The sequence below is a fragment of the Sinocyclocheilus anshuiensis genome, unplaced genomic scaffold (assembly GCF_001515605.1).
Source record: "Sinocyclocheilus anshuiensis isolate Anshui unplaced genomic scaffold, SAMN03320099.WGS_v1.1 scaffold1033, whole genome shotgun sequence".
Taxonomy (NCBI): Eukaryota; Metazoa; Chordata; class Actinopteri; order Cypriniformes; family Cyprinidae; genus Sinocyclocheilus; species Sinocyclocheilus anshuiensis.
The window spans coordinates 154,564-173,960 of record NW_015554137.1 but is presented as its reverse complement, the minus strand read 5'-3'; the positions used below and the strand labels follow the sequence as shown (position 1 = coordinate 173,960).

General features: G+C 41.6%; 1 protein-coding gene across 3 annotated transcripts; it reads right to left on the bottom strand.

Annotated features, from left to right (window-relative positions):
* Positions 1 to 3,134: 3,134 nt before the first annotated feature.
* On the bottom strand, positions 3,135 to 17,960 carry LOC107670408 (butyrophilin subfamily 1 member A1-like). Of its 3 annotated transcripts, XM_016463011.1 has the most exons (9): positions 17,869 to 17,960; positions 17,716 to 17,763; positions 12,540 to 12,902; positions 11,229 to 11,522; positions 6,211 to 6,318; positions 6,095 to 6,115; positions 5,468 to 5,506; positions 4,422 to 4,463; positions 3,135 to 4,316 (listed from the first exon to the last, which is right to left on the bottom strand). In XM_016463011.1, exons 2-9 carry the CDS (start codon positions 17,759 to 17,761, stop codon positions 3,673 to 3,675), a joined length of 1,557 nt encoding a protein of 518 aa, XP_016318497.1. In that variant the 5' UTR covers positions 17,762 to 17,763; positions 17,869 to 17,960; the 3' UTR covers positions 3,135 to 3,672. The 3 variants fall into 3 exon arrangements, with proteins under 3 accessions (XP_016318497.1, XP_016318498.1, XP_016318499.1); XM_016463012.1 differs by lacking the exons at positions 6,095 to 6,115; positions 17,869 to 17,960 and having other exon boundaries at positions 17,716 to 17,862; XM_016463013.1 differs by lacking the exons at positions 6,095 to 6,115; positions 6,211 to 6,318; positions 17,869 to 17,960 and having other exon boundaries at positions 17,716 to 17,862.
* Between the last annotated feature and the right edge of the window lie 1,437 nt (positions 17,961 to 19,397).

Genomic DNA, 19,397 nt, shown 5'->3' with positions numbered 1-19,397 from the left:
CCCCCCCCCCCTTTTTATTTCTCAGCCCCCCCTGCTCAAACTACGTTCCCGCGGCTATGTTTGTAAATAGCGACAAACCTGTCTCTTTTCTTCCATTCATATCAAAAACACTTGATTGAATGAGTTGTTTCAACCAGGTATCATTTTTTTAACAGCATAACCAGCTGGACATTAACCAATCAGGTTTCAGAAGCAGCAATTAAACTGAGACTGTGTTACTGTCGGTCACTGAAGCCCTGCAGATTGCGAAAGCTGATTCAAGATCATGTGTTCTCATTCTGCTGGATCTTTCTGCCGCTTTTGACACTGTAAATCATCAGATCCTCCTGTCCACCCTCTCATCACTGGGCATCACAAGAACTGCATTTCATTGGTTTGAATCCTATCTCACTGGTAGGTCTTTCAGGGTGGCCTCGGGAGGAGAGGTATCTAAAGCAAATCATCTGGTCACAGGGGTTCCTCAGGGATCAGTTCTTGGACCGCTCCTCTTCTCTATATACACTACATCACTGGGATCCATCATACAGGCACATGGCTTCTCCTACCATTGCTATGCTGATGACACACAGCTCTTGCTCTCATTTCAACCAGATGATCCAACGGTAGCTGCACGGATCTCAGGCTGCCTGGCAGACATCTCGGCATGGATGAAAGAACATCACCTACAGCTCAACCTGACAAAGACTGAGCTCCTTCCCTTCATCGTCTTCCCTGCCACTCCAACTCTACAGCATGATTTCACCATCCAGCTAGGTTTATCAACAATTACCCCATCAAGTTCAGTCAGAAATTTTGGTGTAATCTTTGATGATCTGGACTTCCATCAAGCACAATCAAACCTCTACAAATGATTCAGATTGCAGCAGCATGTCTGATTTTGAACGAGCCCAAACTGGTCCACATAACACCTCTCTTTTTCTCCCTGCACTGGCTACTGGTTGTGGCTCGCATCAAGATATTGATGATTGCATAAGGAAAGAACAGCCACAGGCTCAGCACCCTCCTACTTCCACTCACTCGATGGCCCTTTTTGGCACTTTTCCACTGTGTGGTACGACTCGGCTCAGTACGGCACGGTTCGGCTCAGCACGATTTGCGTTTCCACTGCAGTTCAGTACCGCTTTAGTGTGGGCGGGATTATTCACAAGTCGTTATAGTTGCGCCGCCTCTACTGCCGCGACTCCTGAAAAACTTTTTCATTCCGCGTCGCCCCATCAAGCCCTCGCTGGATCCGCTCCTCTGCTATCAACAAGAGGAACGTCTGTACTTCCTCAACAGACAACAAAATAGCCACTTTTTGGTTGTTAAAAAATGGTGCACTCGTTCAAAACAGTTGTGTTCGATCCTTCGCTGGCTGTGCTGATTTAAATCTAGCGGTTGTACGGTTCACTTGGAACCTCAACCGAGGTGGTACTAAAAAAAGTACCAGGTACTGTACCCAGTGGAAAACTCCCCAAAAGTGAGCCGTACCGTGCCATACCATGCAGTGGAAAAGTGCCAAAAGAGGCACAAAATCACTTTCCAGAACATTCTCATTCACCGTTCCGGGCTGGTGGAATAGTCTTCCCACGCCCATCTGGAATGCCGAATCCCTGACAATTTCAAGGGACAGCGGAAAACTCATCTCTCTTTCGTCAACATTTGACTGCATCCTAATTAAATAAAAAGAACCTTCACTTTCACTTATCCCTCCCTGTTCTAGCTTGTACTAATATGAGCGATGTCTAAAACTTTGTATTACGAGCATTTCCTGTGTTTATTTGCCTCTTTATGATGAATCGCATGTTGTATTCCTCGATTGCAAGTCACTTTGGATAAAAGTGTCTGCTAAATGAATAAATGTAGAGTCAGGCAGAGTGTTGACAGTTAGCAAGGTGACAGTAGAGTGACAGTTCATCAAGAAGGAAAGCTGCACTGAGAAGTATCAAAGACTGTAGAAAACCCAAGACGTGTCACTCGTATAGTTTTGAATGGGGGAAAAATGCAACGCTCAATATGGCTGCTCTATTGAAGGAAGCCCCGCCTTCTGATTAAAAGAGCCAATCGCTATTTGGTAAAGTCATTGCATCACTGTAGCTGCCGTTAGAAGTCCCGGTTGTTATAGAAACAGTCAGTGTTCTGAGATGCGCTTAGGACTGCGCATACGCACTGGCTGGTCTAGCCTGAAAAATACGCTTTTTTGACGCTATTTGAGCAAAAGAAACAACATTAATGAGACAGTTGTTGTCAGATTTCATTGGTGATTTCAAATATGAAATTTATTCGTAATCTTTGTGAACAGTTTTGGAGAATTTGATGTTTCCCCATTCAAAGAGACAGGAGATGCACTTGCATGCCTGAGAGGCATTTCAAAGATGGCCGCCGAGTGACATGACTTGCCTTAAAAGGACTTTGGAAGTATCAACTGAAATAAATGCTTCCGCCATGTGGACACTAACATAATAGGCAACTCTGGCCCCAGAGAGTGATTGTAAATTAAGTTTACAGGAAATAAGCTTGAAATTTCATTCTGCATCTTCTCAGATACTGCGATTTCATTGTAATTCTTATCACAACATCACTGAATTCACCATTAACTATTCACCTCAACAGTTTATGTTGTTGTATATGATACCACTGTAATCCTTGACCATAAAAACATAGGGGTAGATAGACATCACCTTTTCTGTGTTATCATGTTTGGTTCAGGACATATCACATAAAATACATAATTTGCTAATAGCAAAAAGTAAAATGGCCACCATGGCAACCACTAGGTGTTTTTGCGATGGCTCCATTTCTGAAAATGTTCAGGGCTGCAAACTGTACCAAGTTTCATGCTTTTATGAAAAAGTGAATATTTTTTTCACATATCACCTGGACTATAAGGATTGAGTTGAGCAGGTCATTCCACCAGGAGGGAACAGTTAATGAAAAAGTCAGTGAGAGTGATTTTGTGCTTCTTTGAGATGGCACAATAAAGCGACGTTCACTTGCAGAACGCAAGCTTCTAGAAGGCACATAACTCTGAAGTAATGAATTTAGGTAAATGGGTGCAGAGCCAGTGGTGGTTTTGTAGGCAAAAATCAATGCCTTGAATTTAATGCGAGCAGCTGCTGGTAGCCAGTGCTAATTGATGAACAGAGGTGTGACGTGCGTTCTTTTCAGCTCGTTAAAAATGTATCTTGCTGCTGCGTTCTGGATTAATTGTAAAGGTTCAAAAACGTATTTTACCATCATTTTCCTCCAGGGTCTTTACCCCTGTTGTTGTAGCTACTATAGGCAGACGTTTTCACACACACCTCCATGCACACATTTTGGTTAGGACTGGCTCCCATGTTGTTTGCATCACGTTTGTGTTACATCGGATGATTAAAAAATAAAACCCCTACACTGGCTGTGTTAGTTGTTTAGTTATTTTGATTAGGAGTATCGTTTAATTTAGGTTTCAAATGTGCTGCACTTTGATTTGATGTTGTCATGTGACACTGTAGGATTGGATGAAGTTGTCATAAATTTACTTTTGATTGATGAATTGATTATGCATGACCACTGGGAATCAAACCTACTCTTAAAAATTATGTTGTCTGAGCCATACCAGTAAATTTTAATAGATTTTTGTAGTTTGTAGGTTTTCATGCATCAGGTATTTTTTATGCATGTATGTCCTTCTAATTAAACTGTATTAGTCAGTCAGGCGTCTGAGCTGTTATTACTCAGTAAAGGTTGACTGGATTGAGGTAATTCTACAGGTTCTGGATTATCACTGGACTCTGCAGCTAATTCTACAGCTGATTCTACAGGTTCTGGACAATCCAGGATCATAATCGGACTCAGATCACCTGCACCAGGATTGAAGAGAGGACCGACTGATCCAGAGAATCTGCTGCTGATGGTCAGGAGATGTTTACTCTCTTTGACGTTGTAAAATGACAGCAGACCCTCATCATAATCTAACAGAACTCCCAGTCGTTCAGGTCTCGGTGTCAGTGAGAGTTTAACTGGTGGTTCAGTGTTGGTGTAAAAGCCATGAGGACCGTCTGAACACAAGAACCAGAAACCAGCTGATGGAGTTAAAGCAGATCTGTCTCTTGTAGTAAAATGTCCATGTTTCACCACACCAATTAACCAGTAGTTTTTGGGAGGTGTATTTGTTTGTGCCAGCTCTACCTCCCAATAGTGACGACCAGAGGTGAATCTTTGGGCTCCAAATGCACAAAATTGAAATGGAAATCCCTCTCCAGTGTGATGATAATCTTTACTGTCCCTCACGGTTTTACAGTCCTTAGAAAGCTTCAGATCTGGATGTAAATGCTCACGGTCAATAGTGATCTCAACTGTGAGGAAAAAATACATGAGCAACAGTTATTAATCCTCATGTATGAGATGATGTTTACACATATGATGAAATATATGAATACATAACTGAGATGATGTCATACCTGCATGTTTCCTCAGTTCTTCTATATTTATGTCTCCCACAACTACAATAAAAAACAAATTATTTGAGATTTATATATATTTATTCATGCAATAAAGTTATGTGCAATAACCTTATGTTTATTTGTTACCACCTGCATCCTAGTACATCCCTGCATCTCACTCTATTCTGTTCCTATTCTATCATCTATAGCACAACTACATACAATTTATTTAATTTTTTTTTTTTTAATTCCATTTATTTTTGCTATTTTTGTCTATTTATATTTACATATGTGTGTATTTGTATTCTCATAATTTTTATTGTCTGTGTGTTGTCTCCGTGTACTGGAAGCTTATGACACTAAAACAAATTCCTTGTATGCGCAAGCATACTTGCCAATAAAGCTCTTTCTGATACTGATTCTGATTTCAGACAGGGAAAACATTATAGCTGTAGTTAACATCTAAAGTTATCAGTATCTAACAAAAAATGAGTATAATCGTCCAATATGAGAAGTGAATGATGCTTATGTGACTGAGGGAGTGTTGCAGATGAATCCATGCATTATGATCATTTTACATGTTGAAGTTATACATTTGATTTTATTCACATTATGTTCTGTTAGACACAGCATTTGCATAAAAATTTTTTTACGAGGGCTGTCCCGAAATTTCCCAGCCATGTAATATGAAAAATAGAGGCTTTTATTGAAGAAGATATAAAATACAAGAAACATAGGACAGTCAGCAGTTGCCCATACGTTTTCGTCATATTGCATCTCGCATCTCATCTCATTTTTATTTTATTTTCATATTACATGGCTGGATACTTTCCGGACAGCCCTTGTATACTGTATTTGCAGTAGTTTGTAAAATATACATGTAGCATTACAAAACTTTTTTGTTTTGTCCATTTTATTTCCACTCTCACCTACTCCATTATTCCACTGAGAGTCACCAAAACCTGTTCTGTTTGTTGTTTTCTGCTGCAATGTGCATGTAGATGTTTATGTCAGCAGTTACAGTTCTTATAAACATATAGCAAAGAACAAACTTCTTCAAATACCTTCTTTTGTCAGTCTCTCCAGAGTTTCCTCCTCACAAACTGAAATGAGAGAAAATATCAGCGGAAAGTTTAATTATCTGCTTCACAAAAACTCCAGACTCTGTAAACCACATTACATTACAGTTTAACCCTTTCAGGCAGAGAGACAAAGTTTGTTTCAGATATTCTTTTATATTGCTGTTTACGGGCAACACACTAAATCGTTTTATTTCATGATTCTTTAATTTATTTAAATTAATCTCAGAATGGTTTCCATCTCTCCTGCCATGTGATCTGATCTTACTCTGAAAGCACTGTGAGTTTTGTGTGTAACCAGCACAATTCATACAAATGCATAGCGTTTAATGCCTAAGACAAGAACATTTCCCTTGTAAAATTAATTTTTATAGTAATATTATTGAATGTATACAAGTCAATTCAGTTTAACTGGTAACTATTTCAGAAGCACCATCAGCAGCTTTTGTGTGCTTTCTCCTAAAAAACAGATATTAATAAAATAGAAAGATTTCTGTTTTAAAATATAGAGATGAGAAAGTACTTTTTTTTCTTCATTTTTCCCCCAGTTAACCACTGCCTGAAAGGATTCATGACTGTGTTCAGATGCTAAATGAAGTTCATGTTACTTACTTTCTTTAGCTGGTTTATTTCCTGCAGAACAGATCAAAAATATCAACACATGAGATATGCATGAAACAAAAACCTCCTGAAAACCACATCTTTAAACACCTTCAGCCAGATTGTACCTGTTAGTTTCTCTCTGTATTTGTAGAGGATCAGGCCAACCAAACAACCAAACAGAAGAGCACAGGTGAGAACAAAGAAGAAAAGAGCCTTCCATGGACCTGATGAATCTGAGAATTAGAAACCAGATGAATCTAAACACCTTCAAAATATATAAACCAATTACAGTAAAGTAGAAACATATTTTTAAAACTCTTAAATGCTGTTTGCAACCCATTTTTCTTCTAAAACAGGATTGAGAACATCTCGGTTACGTATGTAACCCTCGTTCCCTGAAGGAGGGAACGGAGACGTCATGTCGGTGATCGACGAATTGGGATCTCGCTTTGAGAGACCAATCCACTTCGAGTGTAAACTAAACGAGCCAATGCACATTGGCATGCGATGATTGCATCCAGCTGCCGCTGATCACAGCGTGAGCATAAAAAGGCAGCAGGTGCAACGCATACCAGGTTTTCAGGTGACCCGGCCGCTCAGCGGTGGTACAGCAGCCGTGGTGACGGGATGTGACGTCTCCATTCCCTTCTTCAGGGAACGAGGGTTACATACGTAACCGAGACATTCCCTTTCAGTCGGTCACTACGAGTCACGCCGTGACTGACGAATTGGGATCCCTACCAAAGCGCCATGGATGCTGCCCCTTCCAGTATCCTGTACGAACCTCCTGCGCCCATTTTTGGTGTAGGCCGGGGCTCACAACAAGAAGACCAATCACTGTTGTCATAGCACTACCCAGTCAGTGGGATTGGATAACACTGGGAAAATGAAACATACCCGTTCCAACTCCATACCGAGAAAAGGCATTCCCCTCTGCCGGCCTCCGTGGCAGACAAAGAGCTGGTCTGAGGTCCTAAAGCTTTGTGTCCGGTCTCCGGTCTATCTCAAGGCTTGGACGGGACAAAGCAAAGCTAGGGCTGGCTAAAGCATGACCCTGATCGGGTATCTCTGGTGGGTCTTCTCGGCGAGAAGAACACCACTTGACGAACAGGTTCCACTTCAAGGCGCGAGCGTGTCTCGTAGACAGTGCTCTTGCTGAAGTGGTGTAAACTACCTCCTGAGGTAGGTCACCTAGAACCTCTGCGTCCCATCTGGATGCGGGTGCCACAGGGTGCCCCATCTCTGAGTCGGTAGTTCCTTCCTCAGAGGAACCAGGTCCAAGTGGGCCAATACGGCGCCACAAGCAGGACCTGCTCCTCGTCCTCCCTGACCTTGCACAGTGTCTTTGCGAGAAGGCTCACTGGGGAATTTTTTTTTTTTACCATCTGGGGATGGAGTCTCCACTCTCCGGGGAGCGCAGCTCGTGACAGCTCGTCGGCTGCACAGTTGTGCAGGCCCGGAATGTAAATGGCACGAAGCGACCTCAGCTGCTTCTGACTCCAGAGGAGGAGGTGGTGGGCAGTGTTGTGCAAGTTACTTCCAAACTGTAATGCATTATAGATTATTTGTTACTGTTATTTAAAAGTAATTCCTTACCTTACAATATTACCTTTCAATATTACTGTCTCAGAATTGTAATGCGTTACATGACTCCTGTATTACTTTTGAGTTACTTTCACCAAAATAACTACAGAAGTAGAACTTAACATTCTAAAATGACAAAATGTACTGCAGAGCATTTTACATCCAGTAGAGGGCGATATGGTGTAGCATAATGACTGTGGGCTATCCAGGCTACTAACAATATAGCTTATAATTGGGAAAGTGAAGGCTCAAGACAATGCAAGAAAGAATGACAGCCAGAATCACAAACGATCCAAGTCTGTTAAAAGTATGGTAGAGGTAAAGTGATTATCTGGCAATATCTGTGAATAGCTTGGGTCTATTCATATTAGACACAACAGGACTATATGTAAACTCTAATGCCATGACAAGATGCGCATGCGTCCATCTCGCGAATTTACAATCTTCTGCCATCTTCACCCATTAGCCGCTTTTCCACTGGCCAGTGCGAGCCAGGGCTTACAGCGAGCCGGCCAGGGCTAATAGCCTCGGACCTCGAGCACAGACTCAGAGGCCAAAATCATGCCGCGTTTCTACTGTCAGGCCAGTAGCCTCGCAGCACTCCTGTAAAACCCGCCCTAAACACGCCTTCACCGGACTACGTCACACAATACAAAGTTCCACCAGCCAGAGGGAGATTAATGAAATAAATCGCTAAACAAATATATCAGAAGCTGTCGTTTAGTCTTTATTTACAAACTTGGACACCACACGCGGCTATTGACTCACCATGAACAGGAAATATAACTTATTTGCGGCATTTTTGATTCCTTAATGACTTATGGTCTCGCTGTAGACTGAGCTAGTATGAGCCAGTCGTCGAGGTAATTGAGAATGCGAATGCCCTGCTCTCTCAGGGGAACAAGGGCTGCCCCTTTCGTGAAGCCCTAACCCTAACTTTCGTGAAGATACGGGGCGACAGGGACAGCCCGGAGGACATTTGGGCTAAAAGTGTGTTGTAACGCAAGTGTTACTGAACATGTACCGAGTAAAATATTACTGAAAATTGATTAGTAATGCCTTACACTACTGTATTACAACAAAAAGTAATCCGTTACTGTAATGCATTACTTTTGTAACGTGTTACTCGCAACACTGGTGGCGGGCGAGTTGCGGCATGCGACAGGAACATAGACCACCTTGTCGGTTGATGTACACAATGGTCACAGTGTTGTCCGTGCGGACCAGCACGTGCTTGCCTCGTAAGCGCCCTCTGAGACGGTTCAAGGCAAGACGTACTGCCAACAACTCTAGGCGGTTGATGTGCCAGTGCAGTTGGGGGCCCGTCCAACCCCCCTACACTGCGTGCCCGTTGTACGTGGCCCCCCAGCCAGTGGTGGAGGCATCCGTGTAAACCACAGCATGCCTGGAGACCTGTTCCAGGGGCACTCCTGCCCGGAGAAACGTGAGGTCTGACCACGTGGTGAAGGTTTGGTGGCAGGCCGGTGTGACTTGGACCCGGTGAGTGCCGCACTGTCATGCCCATCTCGGGACTAGGCCATGAAGCCAGTGTTGAAGCTGTCTCATATGAAGCAGCCCCAGCGGCGTGACTGCCGCTGCAGCTGCCATATGCCCCAGGAGCCTCTGAAACTGTTTCAGTGGGACCGCCGTACTGCTCTTGAACATATTCAAGCAGTTCATCACCGACTGAGCACGTCCCTGCGTGAGGCGTGCTTGACTGAATCCAACTCCATACCGAGTAAAAAGAGATCCTCTGCGTCGAGGAGAGTTTGCTCTTTTCCCAGTTGACCTGAAGGCTTAACCGGCTAAGGTGCGAGAGCACCAAGTCCCTGTGTTCGCACAACTGATCCTGAGACTGAGCTAGTATGAGCCAGTCGTCGAGGTAATTGAGAATGCGAATGCCCTGCTCTCTCAGGGGAACAAGGGCTGCCCCTTTCGTGAAGCCCTAACCCTAACTTTCGTGAAGATACGGGGCGACAGGGACAGCCCGGAGGACAGGACCTTGTACTGATATGCTCGTCCTTCGAATGTGAACTGCAGCAATGGTCTGTGGTGCGAAAGGATCGACACATAAAAGTACGCTTCCTTCAGGTCGATCGCTGCAAACCAATCTCGGGGACGGACGCACCCGAAGACGTGTAAACCACAGCATGCCTGGAGACCTGTTCCAGGGGCACTCCTGCCCGGAGAAACGTGAGGTCTGACCACGTGGTGAAGGTTTGGTGGCAGGCCGGTGTGACTTGGACCCGGTGAGTGCCGCACTGTCATGCCCATCTCGGGACTAGGCCATGAAGCCAGTGTCATGTCGGATCGCCTCAGTCTGCTCCTGTGCAGCCGAGAACTGCTGGGCCATGTTCTCGACTGCGTCGCCGAAGAGACCGGTCTGGGACACTGGAACCTTGAGGAACCGAACTTGTCGGCATCCCTCATGTCTGCCAGACACAGCCAGAGATGGTGCTCCTGGACCACAAGTGTGGACATCGCACGACCCAGAGGACACGCAGTGACCTTCGTCGCTCGGAGCGCAAGGACAGTTGCGGTTCGGAGCTCTTTCAGAACTTCCGGATCGTGACCACCTCGTCGCTCGGAGCGCGAGGTCAGCTCTTTCAGAACTTCCAGATCGTGACCACCCTCGTGCAGGTCCCTCAGTGCTTTAGCCTGAAGAACCTGCAGTAACACCGTAGAGTGTAAGGCGGAGGCAGCCTCCCCATAGGCCACAAAAGCATCGCCAGACAGACCAGACGAGTACCTACAGACCCGGGAGGGGAGGCACGGTTTGACCTGCTGGGTGGAGGCAGTATCAGGACACAACTGCATCGCAACCGACCGCTCCACCAGGGGGACCCCCGTATACACCCTAACTGCATCACCGTCGAGAGTGGTGAGGGAGGAGGAGCTAGCAGGTCGGTTTCCGGCAGAAAAAGGTGCCTTCTACGACCTGGTAAGCCCCCTCATGCACCTACGGGAAGAATGGCACCGGGGCGGGGCGCTGAGAACCAGCGCGGGCCACCCCGAAGAACCAATCGTCCAACCTTGAGGGCTCGGGACACGGTGGAGATTTCCACTCAAGCCCTACCCTCACGGTGGTCCGGGAAAGCATAGCCGTCATTTCCGGATCCGATTCAGGCATTGTTACAGTCCCAGAGGGCAGCAGTGCAGCTGAATCTTCCTCTCCAGAAAGCTCCGGCTCACCCTCTGATGCAGAGATCGACATCCGATCGTCGAGAGAGATCTCTCTAAGCGAGATCCCAATTCGTCGGTCACCGACGTGACGTCGAGAGTGACCGACTGAAAGGGAACAAAATGTAGGATGAGATTTGATTTTTCTTTTAATAATTGGAAGGTTGAAAAAATAAGAGGGAATGATGACATTGAAGAAAACTGACGGAGCACAATAAGACCAGGAACATGCATTTAAGAATGTATGCTGATATTTTATAAATTATATTAAGGGAAGTTAAGATCACAAGAAGAAAAACTAATGGAAACGACAGGCCTAGCATTCAAGCAAATGTGATCACTTTGTTTGTGGTATCTACAAATATCCATGTTCTCTAACCTGAAGACACGATGCCCTGTATGTTCAGTCTTCCTTCTTTTAACTCTCCAGTTCTGAGAGAGATTGAACATGAGACCAGTTGAGCGTCTGAGAGAGAGACGGCCGTCCAGCTGTGGACAGAGAACATCTCATCTGCTCCACGACTGTGAGACGATCCTCCAGGACGGAGAGCCCTTCCATCATCTGACGTCCACGAGACGCTGGGCTTTGGATACCAGCCGCTGGACCTGCAGCTGATGTTCACACGCCCATCATCTAGAGGCTTTGGAAACAGGACAGGAGCGGATCCTAAAGCTGACGAGAGGAGGAGAGACAGATGTTCAGATCTTCTCCTGACACAAAAACTACATGCAGGATAATAAGTATATTGTTTAAAACACTGTCTAATGATGTTATGATTTTGAATGTCTTCTCAGGGTCTTGGAACAGTTCAACAGTTCTGTCATCATTTATTCAACCTCCAGTAAACCAATAAGACTCTATACTATACTATACTATACTATAATATATATACTGTATATTAGTTGGGCAACAAAAAAATCCACCGATATATTGGCCGATATTTGGCATTTTTGGGCATGTTTTTATATTTGGCTGACAAGTGTTGAATGTTTTGTTTCGACAGCAATATGAACTCCAAACTTGTGCAAAAAAGAGACTTTAAGAGGATTACAGAATCAAGAAGTTGCTATTTAAAATATAACAGTTAATTTATTTTACAGATTTATCGGTTACATTCACTAACTGTAAGTAACTTTGCAGCTACATGTCAACAAAGTGTTACCCATTTATTTTTATTATTTATTATTTATTTCTAATTATTTTAGCAAATATTATATACAAAAAAATCCATTGCAGCAATTGTTATGCAAATACAACTAAAATAGTATAATATCATATATATATCGGTTTATATTGGCCATTGGCCACCCTGCTCTTTATGATATCGGCATCAATATCGTCCATCAAAAAATCCATATCGGCTGACCACTACAAAAAAGCACTATTATACAAAAAAGCACTATTATCATAAGAGGAATCCAAATGACTCAAGTTTAACTCGGGTATGCGTACACCATGTTTGACGCCATGATTTCAGCATTTTCTGCAAATAGCGATGAGTTGAGTCTGTTTCTCACATTAAGCAATCATAAGACTTGGAATTTAGTCATATGGATGAGTTTTATATCAACAGTCCTCAATGATGATGAGTTTTCATTATGCAGAAGAGCACATGGAGGAGAGAATTTCAAAGTTTGGCTGAACTGTGGCTTTAATGAAGTGTAGATCCTCAGAAAACAGACCACTCACCTGTGATTTTGAGAACCACTTCTCGGCTGTCATATGAACTTTCTCCACTCACGTAACAGTGAAATGAATCTTCATCCTGAAATGTGAGTTTCTCCAGCCGTAGAGAGACGTCTCCATCCTTCAGTCCACCAGACTGATCTGACCGCAGAGCCAAAGAGGTTCGGTTCCTGTACGGTTCCTCCTGGACGTCCTGGATCTTCCCATGATTATAGAGCAGAACAGGGTTGCTGAACTGATCGTGACGGTACCAGCGGATCTCCAGAGCTTCAGCGTTCTCAGGAGGAGAGATCCAGCAGGGAACAATCACTGTGGATCCCACATGAGCCGCTATAGGATCACCAGGAACCACTACAGTGAACGACACTGAGAGAGACACGCACTCGTTTTAACAGGAATCCAGGTGATCGGAAATTTTTGCATGAGAGCAGAAGCTTTCACCACTTGCACAATTTGCGGATTCGCGGCGTTAACAAAGAGAAAACTGCTTGTTTTGAAAGTGACTTCTGTGCTTCATACATCACTACACTATTGACTGACAATGGATGCTTTTTTGTACACGAAATTTTGCTAATGTAAATGCAACTTTATGGTGATTCTAAATCTTGCAACATTTCTTTTTCTTTTTTTTTTTGTGAAAACAAATATTTAATATTCATTACATCTATAGTGCAAAATCTAGAAGGCAGGCTGCAGTTCTGGATGTTTTTGAACAACTGATCATTGAGTCCTCCTACTTAAAGGAGTAGTTCACTTCCAGAATAAAAATTTCCTGATGATTTACTCTCCCCACGTCATCCAAGATGTTCATGTCTTAATTTCTCAAAAAGAAATTAAGGTTTTTGAGGAAAACATTCCAGGATTTTTCTCCATATAATGAACTTCAATGGGGTCCAACGGGCTGAAGATCCAGTTTCAGTGCAGCTTCAAAGGGCTCTACACGATCCCAGCCGAGGAATAAGCCTCTTATCTAGCAAAACTATCGGTCATTTTCTTAAAAAAAAAAAAGTATAGACTTTTAACCACATATGGTCGTCTTGCACTAATTCCGCGATACACGTCTGCAATTTGGACCTTCAGCCCATTGGTCCCCATTGAAGTCCATTAAAAAATCCTTGAATGTTTTCCTCAAAAACCTTAATTTCTTTTCGACTGAAGACAGAAAGAACATCTTGGATGACCTGGGGGCGAGTAAATCATCAGGACATTTTTATTCTGGAAGTGAACTACTCCTTTAACACTGACAGTAAATAAATATTGAAAGATTGACATATGGCGTTCTGGCCTTTACAGACTAGAGTAATAAATGTCATTTATTGTCTGCGTTTTCATACATAATTACTAAATTCTTCATTTGATCTTTCACTGATTTTAAACATGCTTGAATCGTTTCTTGTTCTCCGATAGTTTGCTCATCATTAGTTCAAACTCTTTGTTCATATAAAAGTGTTATCTGACTGGCAGAAAGGTCGTTTTTAAAGGGGTCATATGATGCGATTTCAAGTTTTCCTTTCTCTTCGTCACATTTCCGACGAGTGCTTGCGGTGTTCGGCCAATCACAATGCACTGGGTCAGCTGGCCAATCAGAGCAGACTGCGCTTGTCGGAAGGAGGGGCTTTGTAGAAAATGAAGCGTTTGAGAGAGGCGGGGCATAGAGGACCTACAATAATGTACAGTATTTGAAAAATAATGTGTTTTTTGAACATTAAAGCATGTCAACATATTCTGCTACACCAAATACACAAAATAATGATATTTAAAAAAGCATCATATGACCCTTTTAAAGAAGCATCTGCTTGTTATTCTTTAGGGTTCGTGTTGATGCTGTCATATGATCATCTTCTATAGGCACAATCTGTATGTAATCTAGTGCAATAATAGAAACTGATCACGTATATGCATAGGCGGAGGGTGAACCAACTCCAAAGCAGCCAAACATCATAAACCTGTCTTTTTAGGCAAGAACCAGACATGGGTGTCATGTAGGCTAATAAAAGTTTAACGGGACTGAATTTGTATTTAATGTGATTATAATTTAATTAAAACAGAAATGTATAATTATATAACATTTCCTTCCCTTGGTTATTTGAACGGCGAATAAATTATGTAGGCTACAGAAATGACATTATCACTAACTGATCTATCGCACTCTCAAAAAAAGTACCGTTATAATCACTGAAGCTGTCTACACTACGAAATGAATCCCTTTCTTACACTGTACGCAGGGCAGGACTTAGGGGGGCGGGGGCCCCTGGGCTTTAGGTTATGTTTGGGCCCTATACCTACACTACAAATGCCCTCAAATAGAGCATCATTATGGAGTAACACAAAATACACAAACATATGCTTTGAGGTTCATAAATAGTACAATTAATTAGCAAAATGTCTAGTCAAAGTTTAAATGTAATATTAAATATTCATTATAATATAATAAACAGGATGTGTTCTCTCAGTTGAGAGAACAAAACCCTGAAATAACTTTGAGCAATAAATAAATAAAATAAATAATCAACTTTTTAAAATATGAAACTACAACAGCCAGTAGGTGGCAGCAAGTGACTGTCTTAATGAGTGAGTTGAATCAACCGATTCGTTTAAAGAGCTGATCCATTTAACTTTGCAAACGACTGATCGAATCATTTGCTGGTCCGTGTAACGCGGAGGAACAAAACACTGTTGTTCGGAGACGCAGCGGAATTAGCCTCTGAGAGTTCTGAGCAGTGTAGAGTAGCGCTTGTTGTTTGTCATTTCTCCGATCACAAATGCAGACATGGTTTTATGTTTACGTGGCGCGATAATATAGAAAGGCAGGGCATAGAGGAGAAACAATAATGTACAGTATGTGGAAAATAATGTGTTTTTTTTACTTTAAACCGCATAAACACGTTTCATTACACCAAATACACAAAATAATGTTCTTTTTAGCAACATCATATGACCCCTTTAACAAGAGGATTCCTCTAGTTCTGTGTACAATTATAGAGCGACACGAATGTAAGCGCATTAGTGTTGTCGTTATTTTTTTAATTGTCGGATTATAATTATGTATCAATGAATGACACAGTTTTGAGTTGACTGTCATGGTGTGCGCATGAACCAGTGTGAAATACCTGCTAATTACGTTGCTTTTTCCTATCACTTATATTAGGCACTTTTTGCATTTAAACTGGATTATTCTGACTGCTGACATTGAAAATCATGCATGTGTTGTTTCGAGGGTATCGGTTAATTTCATGATTGCCGTGTTGACAGTGTCAGCTTGCATATTTTATTCATGTTCGGTTGCCTAATTCTCTTTCATGTAGGCTATTCGCCCCGATTTGATCCGTTTACCTTCGAAATTTATCTTATTTATAATTTTTATTATTTTGTCGTCAATATTTTGTTTTAAGGAGTTAAAATGGCCCTTATCAACGTTGATTTACATATTCTATAACATTATTTTGACAGTTAAAGTTGTGGGCGGGTTTTTGTGAGCTTTTGGGCTGGAAATCGTCCATCCAATCTGGCAACACTGATTCTAACTACAACAGCCAGTAGGTGGCAGCAAGTGACTGTCTTAATGAGTGAGTTGAATCAACCGATTCGTTTAAAGAGCTGATCCATTTAACTTTGCAAACGACTGATCGAATCATTTGCTGGTCCGTGTAACGCGGAGGAACAAAACACTGTTGTTCGGAGACGCAGCGGAATTAGCCTCTGAGAGTTCTGAGCAGTGTAGAGTAGCGCTTGTTGTTTGTCATTTCTCCGATCACAAATGCAGACATGGTTTTATGTTTACGTGGCGCGATAATATAGAAAGGCAGGGCATAGAGGAGAAACAATAATGTACAGTATGTGGAAAATAATGTGTTTTTTTTACTTTAAACCGCATAAACACGTTTCATTACACCAAATACACAAAATAATGTTCTTTTTAGCAACATCATATGACCCCTTTAACAAGAGGATTCCTCTAGTTCTGTGTACAATTATAGAGCGACACGAATGTAAGCGCATTAGTGTTGTCGTTATTTTTTTAATTGTCGGATTATAATTAAGTATCAATGAATGACACAGTTTTGAGTTGACTGTCATGGTGTGCGCATGAACGAGTGTGAAATACCTGCTAATTACGTTGCTTTTTCACTTATATTGGGCACTTTTTGCATTTAAACTGGATTATTCTGACTGCTGACATTGAAAATCATGCATGTGTTGTTTCGAGGGTATCGGTTAATTTCATGATTGCCGTGTTGACAGTGTCAGCTTGCATATTTTATTCATGTTCGGTTGCCTAATTCTCTTTCATGTAGGCTATTCGCCCCGATTTGATCCGTTTACCTTCGAAATTTATCTTATTTATAATTTTTATTATTTTGTCGTCAATATTTTGTTTTAAGGAGTTAAAATGGCCCTTATCAACGTTGATTTACATATTCTATAACATTATTTTGACAGTTAAAGTTGTGGGCGGGTTTTTGTGAGCTTTTGGGCTGGAAATCGTCCATCCAATCTGGCAACACTGATTCTGACTGGCATATAACCAGGGCCGGTGTTCTGACGATTTGTGCTACCCTGTCAGCATGATAATTAATAGGGTTTGAGGCTTTATTAATATGTACACCTACCCCAACCCTAAACCTACCCTTACAGTATTTAATATGGTGTTGACATATAATATATGGGTGTAGGAGCGCACGATGGTCACCGAGAATAACATGTGCGGCGCCCCCAGTCATGCCGGCCCTGCATATAACGAACAAATCAAACAAAGCTTTGTTGTTTATGATGAGAGAATTCGCGTGATCGAACGCGCACGCATTCAACAAAACTGATGAGTTTCAGCGGTGACTCATCTGAACGCTTCTGATTGGCCATTGCGTTCCTAAGCTCAACAGAATCGTCTGTGATTGGTTATAATGCGCAACACTGTAAAAACGCCTAAAATGAAATACGGTGCAACATGAGCAGATCTTAATTTAATGCGCAGTCGACACTTTCTATTCATTTACACTTTATTAGCAACAGACGTAATAGATGTAATGTGTTTGTGCATGAGGCATTTTTGCCCCAAGGTTAAGCCTTACACACGCTCCGCCTATTGTATATGAATTACTCGATAAATGTGAATATTTATTTCATCGGGTCTGTAAGGAAAATAAGCATGAAACTGAATGAAATCCAAGCATGTTCTTACCTGAAGTCTCTATGAGGAGATTCACCACGACAATAATCGACAGCATTCCTGTGAAATACAGACAGACTCCAATAAAACAAACTCTGAGGGAGATTCTTCCAGAATAAATCACATGAGAGACATAATCGATGCTCAGTGAGGACACAAACTCACCGGAGACGAAGAGAAATCAAATAAGTTCAAATATAAGCGACACAGGTCAGTGAATGCAAACGTGCTCCTGGCTTTCCTCCAGTTTTACTTTCGCTTTCTGAAAATAAGAATAAAGCAGACGTCATCAGACGAAGAATAGCGCTGTGATTGTGTTAGATGATATTTGCGGTGTGAATATACTGTACATGTGCGTGTGTTCTGCTGTTATTGAGGAGATCGATTCAGTCGCTTTGGCACGTGACGCGTTTCAGGATTTCTCCATTTTGTCCCCGTTTGACTAGAAATAAAACATGACATGATATGTGCGATATACAGATCAATAATATGACAATCTGGGCGTTCAGCTGTCTCCGGTGGAGCGTTAGATGAGATGATCGTTCTGTTCTGGGCTGTTGAACAGCTTTGGGAACTCTTCTTATGGATTTGTTTTCTTGAACCGGTTTAAGTGAACAGTGCTGTTGTTTAAGGCTTGGATCTGATCCTCTAATAGAGGGTTTATTCTGTCTTGTTTATTAATAATATAGGCTACGTCTGCAAGATGTCTGTTAAAGATCGCTTCATCTGGAAAGCGTCTGATAGACGTCTCTAGTTTTACATTCATTCTAAATCATAAACATCTTACAGACATCTTATACACGTCTATTTGACATCTGATAGGAAACGTGTTGCAGATGTAATGCAGACGTCAAATAGACGTCTCTGTGATGTGCAGCGAGTTTGAAATGAAAATACAGTTCATTTAACTAACTGAAGACCAAAATAGTGGAATCAGTATACAGTATACAACAAATGAAAACGTGCATGCACTTAGGCGGCATGTGACGGTATCAAATGTTCATGTTGCGATTAATTGCTAATGCTTTAATCACGGTATACGGTATTATCACGATATTGCAATTTAGTTGCAAAAAAGTGTTGTCATAATAAAGTATAACAGGTTTAATAACTTTTTTTTCTTATATCAAAAAGAAACTGAACATTTAAATACAATAAAGCAATACACAAAAAATGCATAAAGTAAATATTTCCACAGGTTAAAGTGCGAAAGAATTGTAAAGATCAATAGGTAACACTTTACAACAAGATCTCATTAGTTAACCTTAGTTAATGCACTAACATTAACAATGAGCAATAGCTACATTTGCTACAGAAGTTATTAATCTTTGTTACAAAAAACTGTTAGTTCATGTTAGCTCGTGTTCATTAAACACACAGTAGCTACTTTTGATTATAACAACGTGTTATTAAATATTGAAATGAAATAAGATTAATGAATGTTTAGAATAATTTTTCATTGGCAGCTTATGTTAACTAATGTTAACTAATAGAGCCTTAATGTAAAGTGTGACTGAATAATGAAGATTTTTAAATACATTTTTTTATTATTATTATGCAAACAGATATACAAGTTACAGATGACAAATCAAATACAAAATAACCAAGGTCAACAAAACATACATGACAGCCAACATGATTTGTGTGATTGAGTGATTGAATGTGTGTGTGTGTGTGTGTTTGTTTTGGAGGTT

Coding starts and splice junctions, on each gene's coding strand:
- LOC107670408 (XM_016463011.1), bottom strand. CDS start 17,761: ATGCTGTCGATTATTGTCGTGGTGAATCTCCTCATAGAGACTTCAG. Junction 5,507..6,094: donor AAATAAACCAGCTAAAGAAA/GTAAGTAACATG, acceptor CTCTCATTTCAG/TTTGTGAGGAGGAAACTCTG. Junction 4,464..5,467: donor GGAGAGACTGACAAAAGAAG/GTATTTGAAGAA, acceptor TTTTTATTGTAG/TTGTGGGAGACATAAATATA.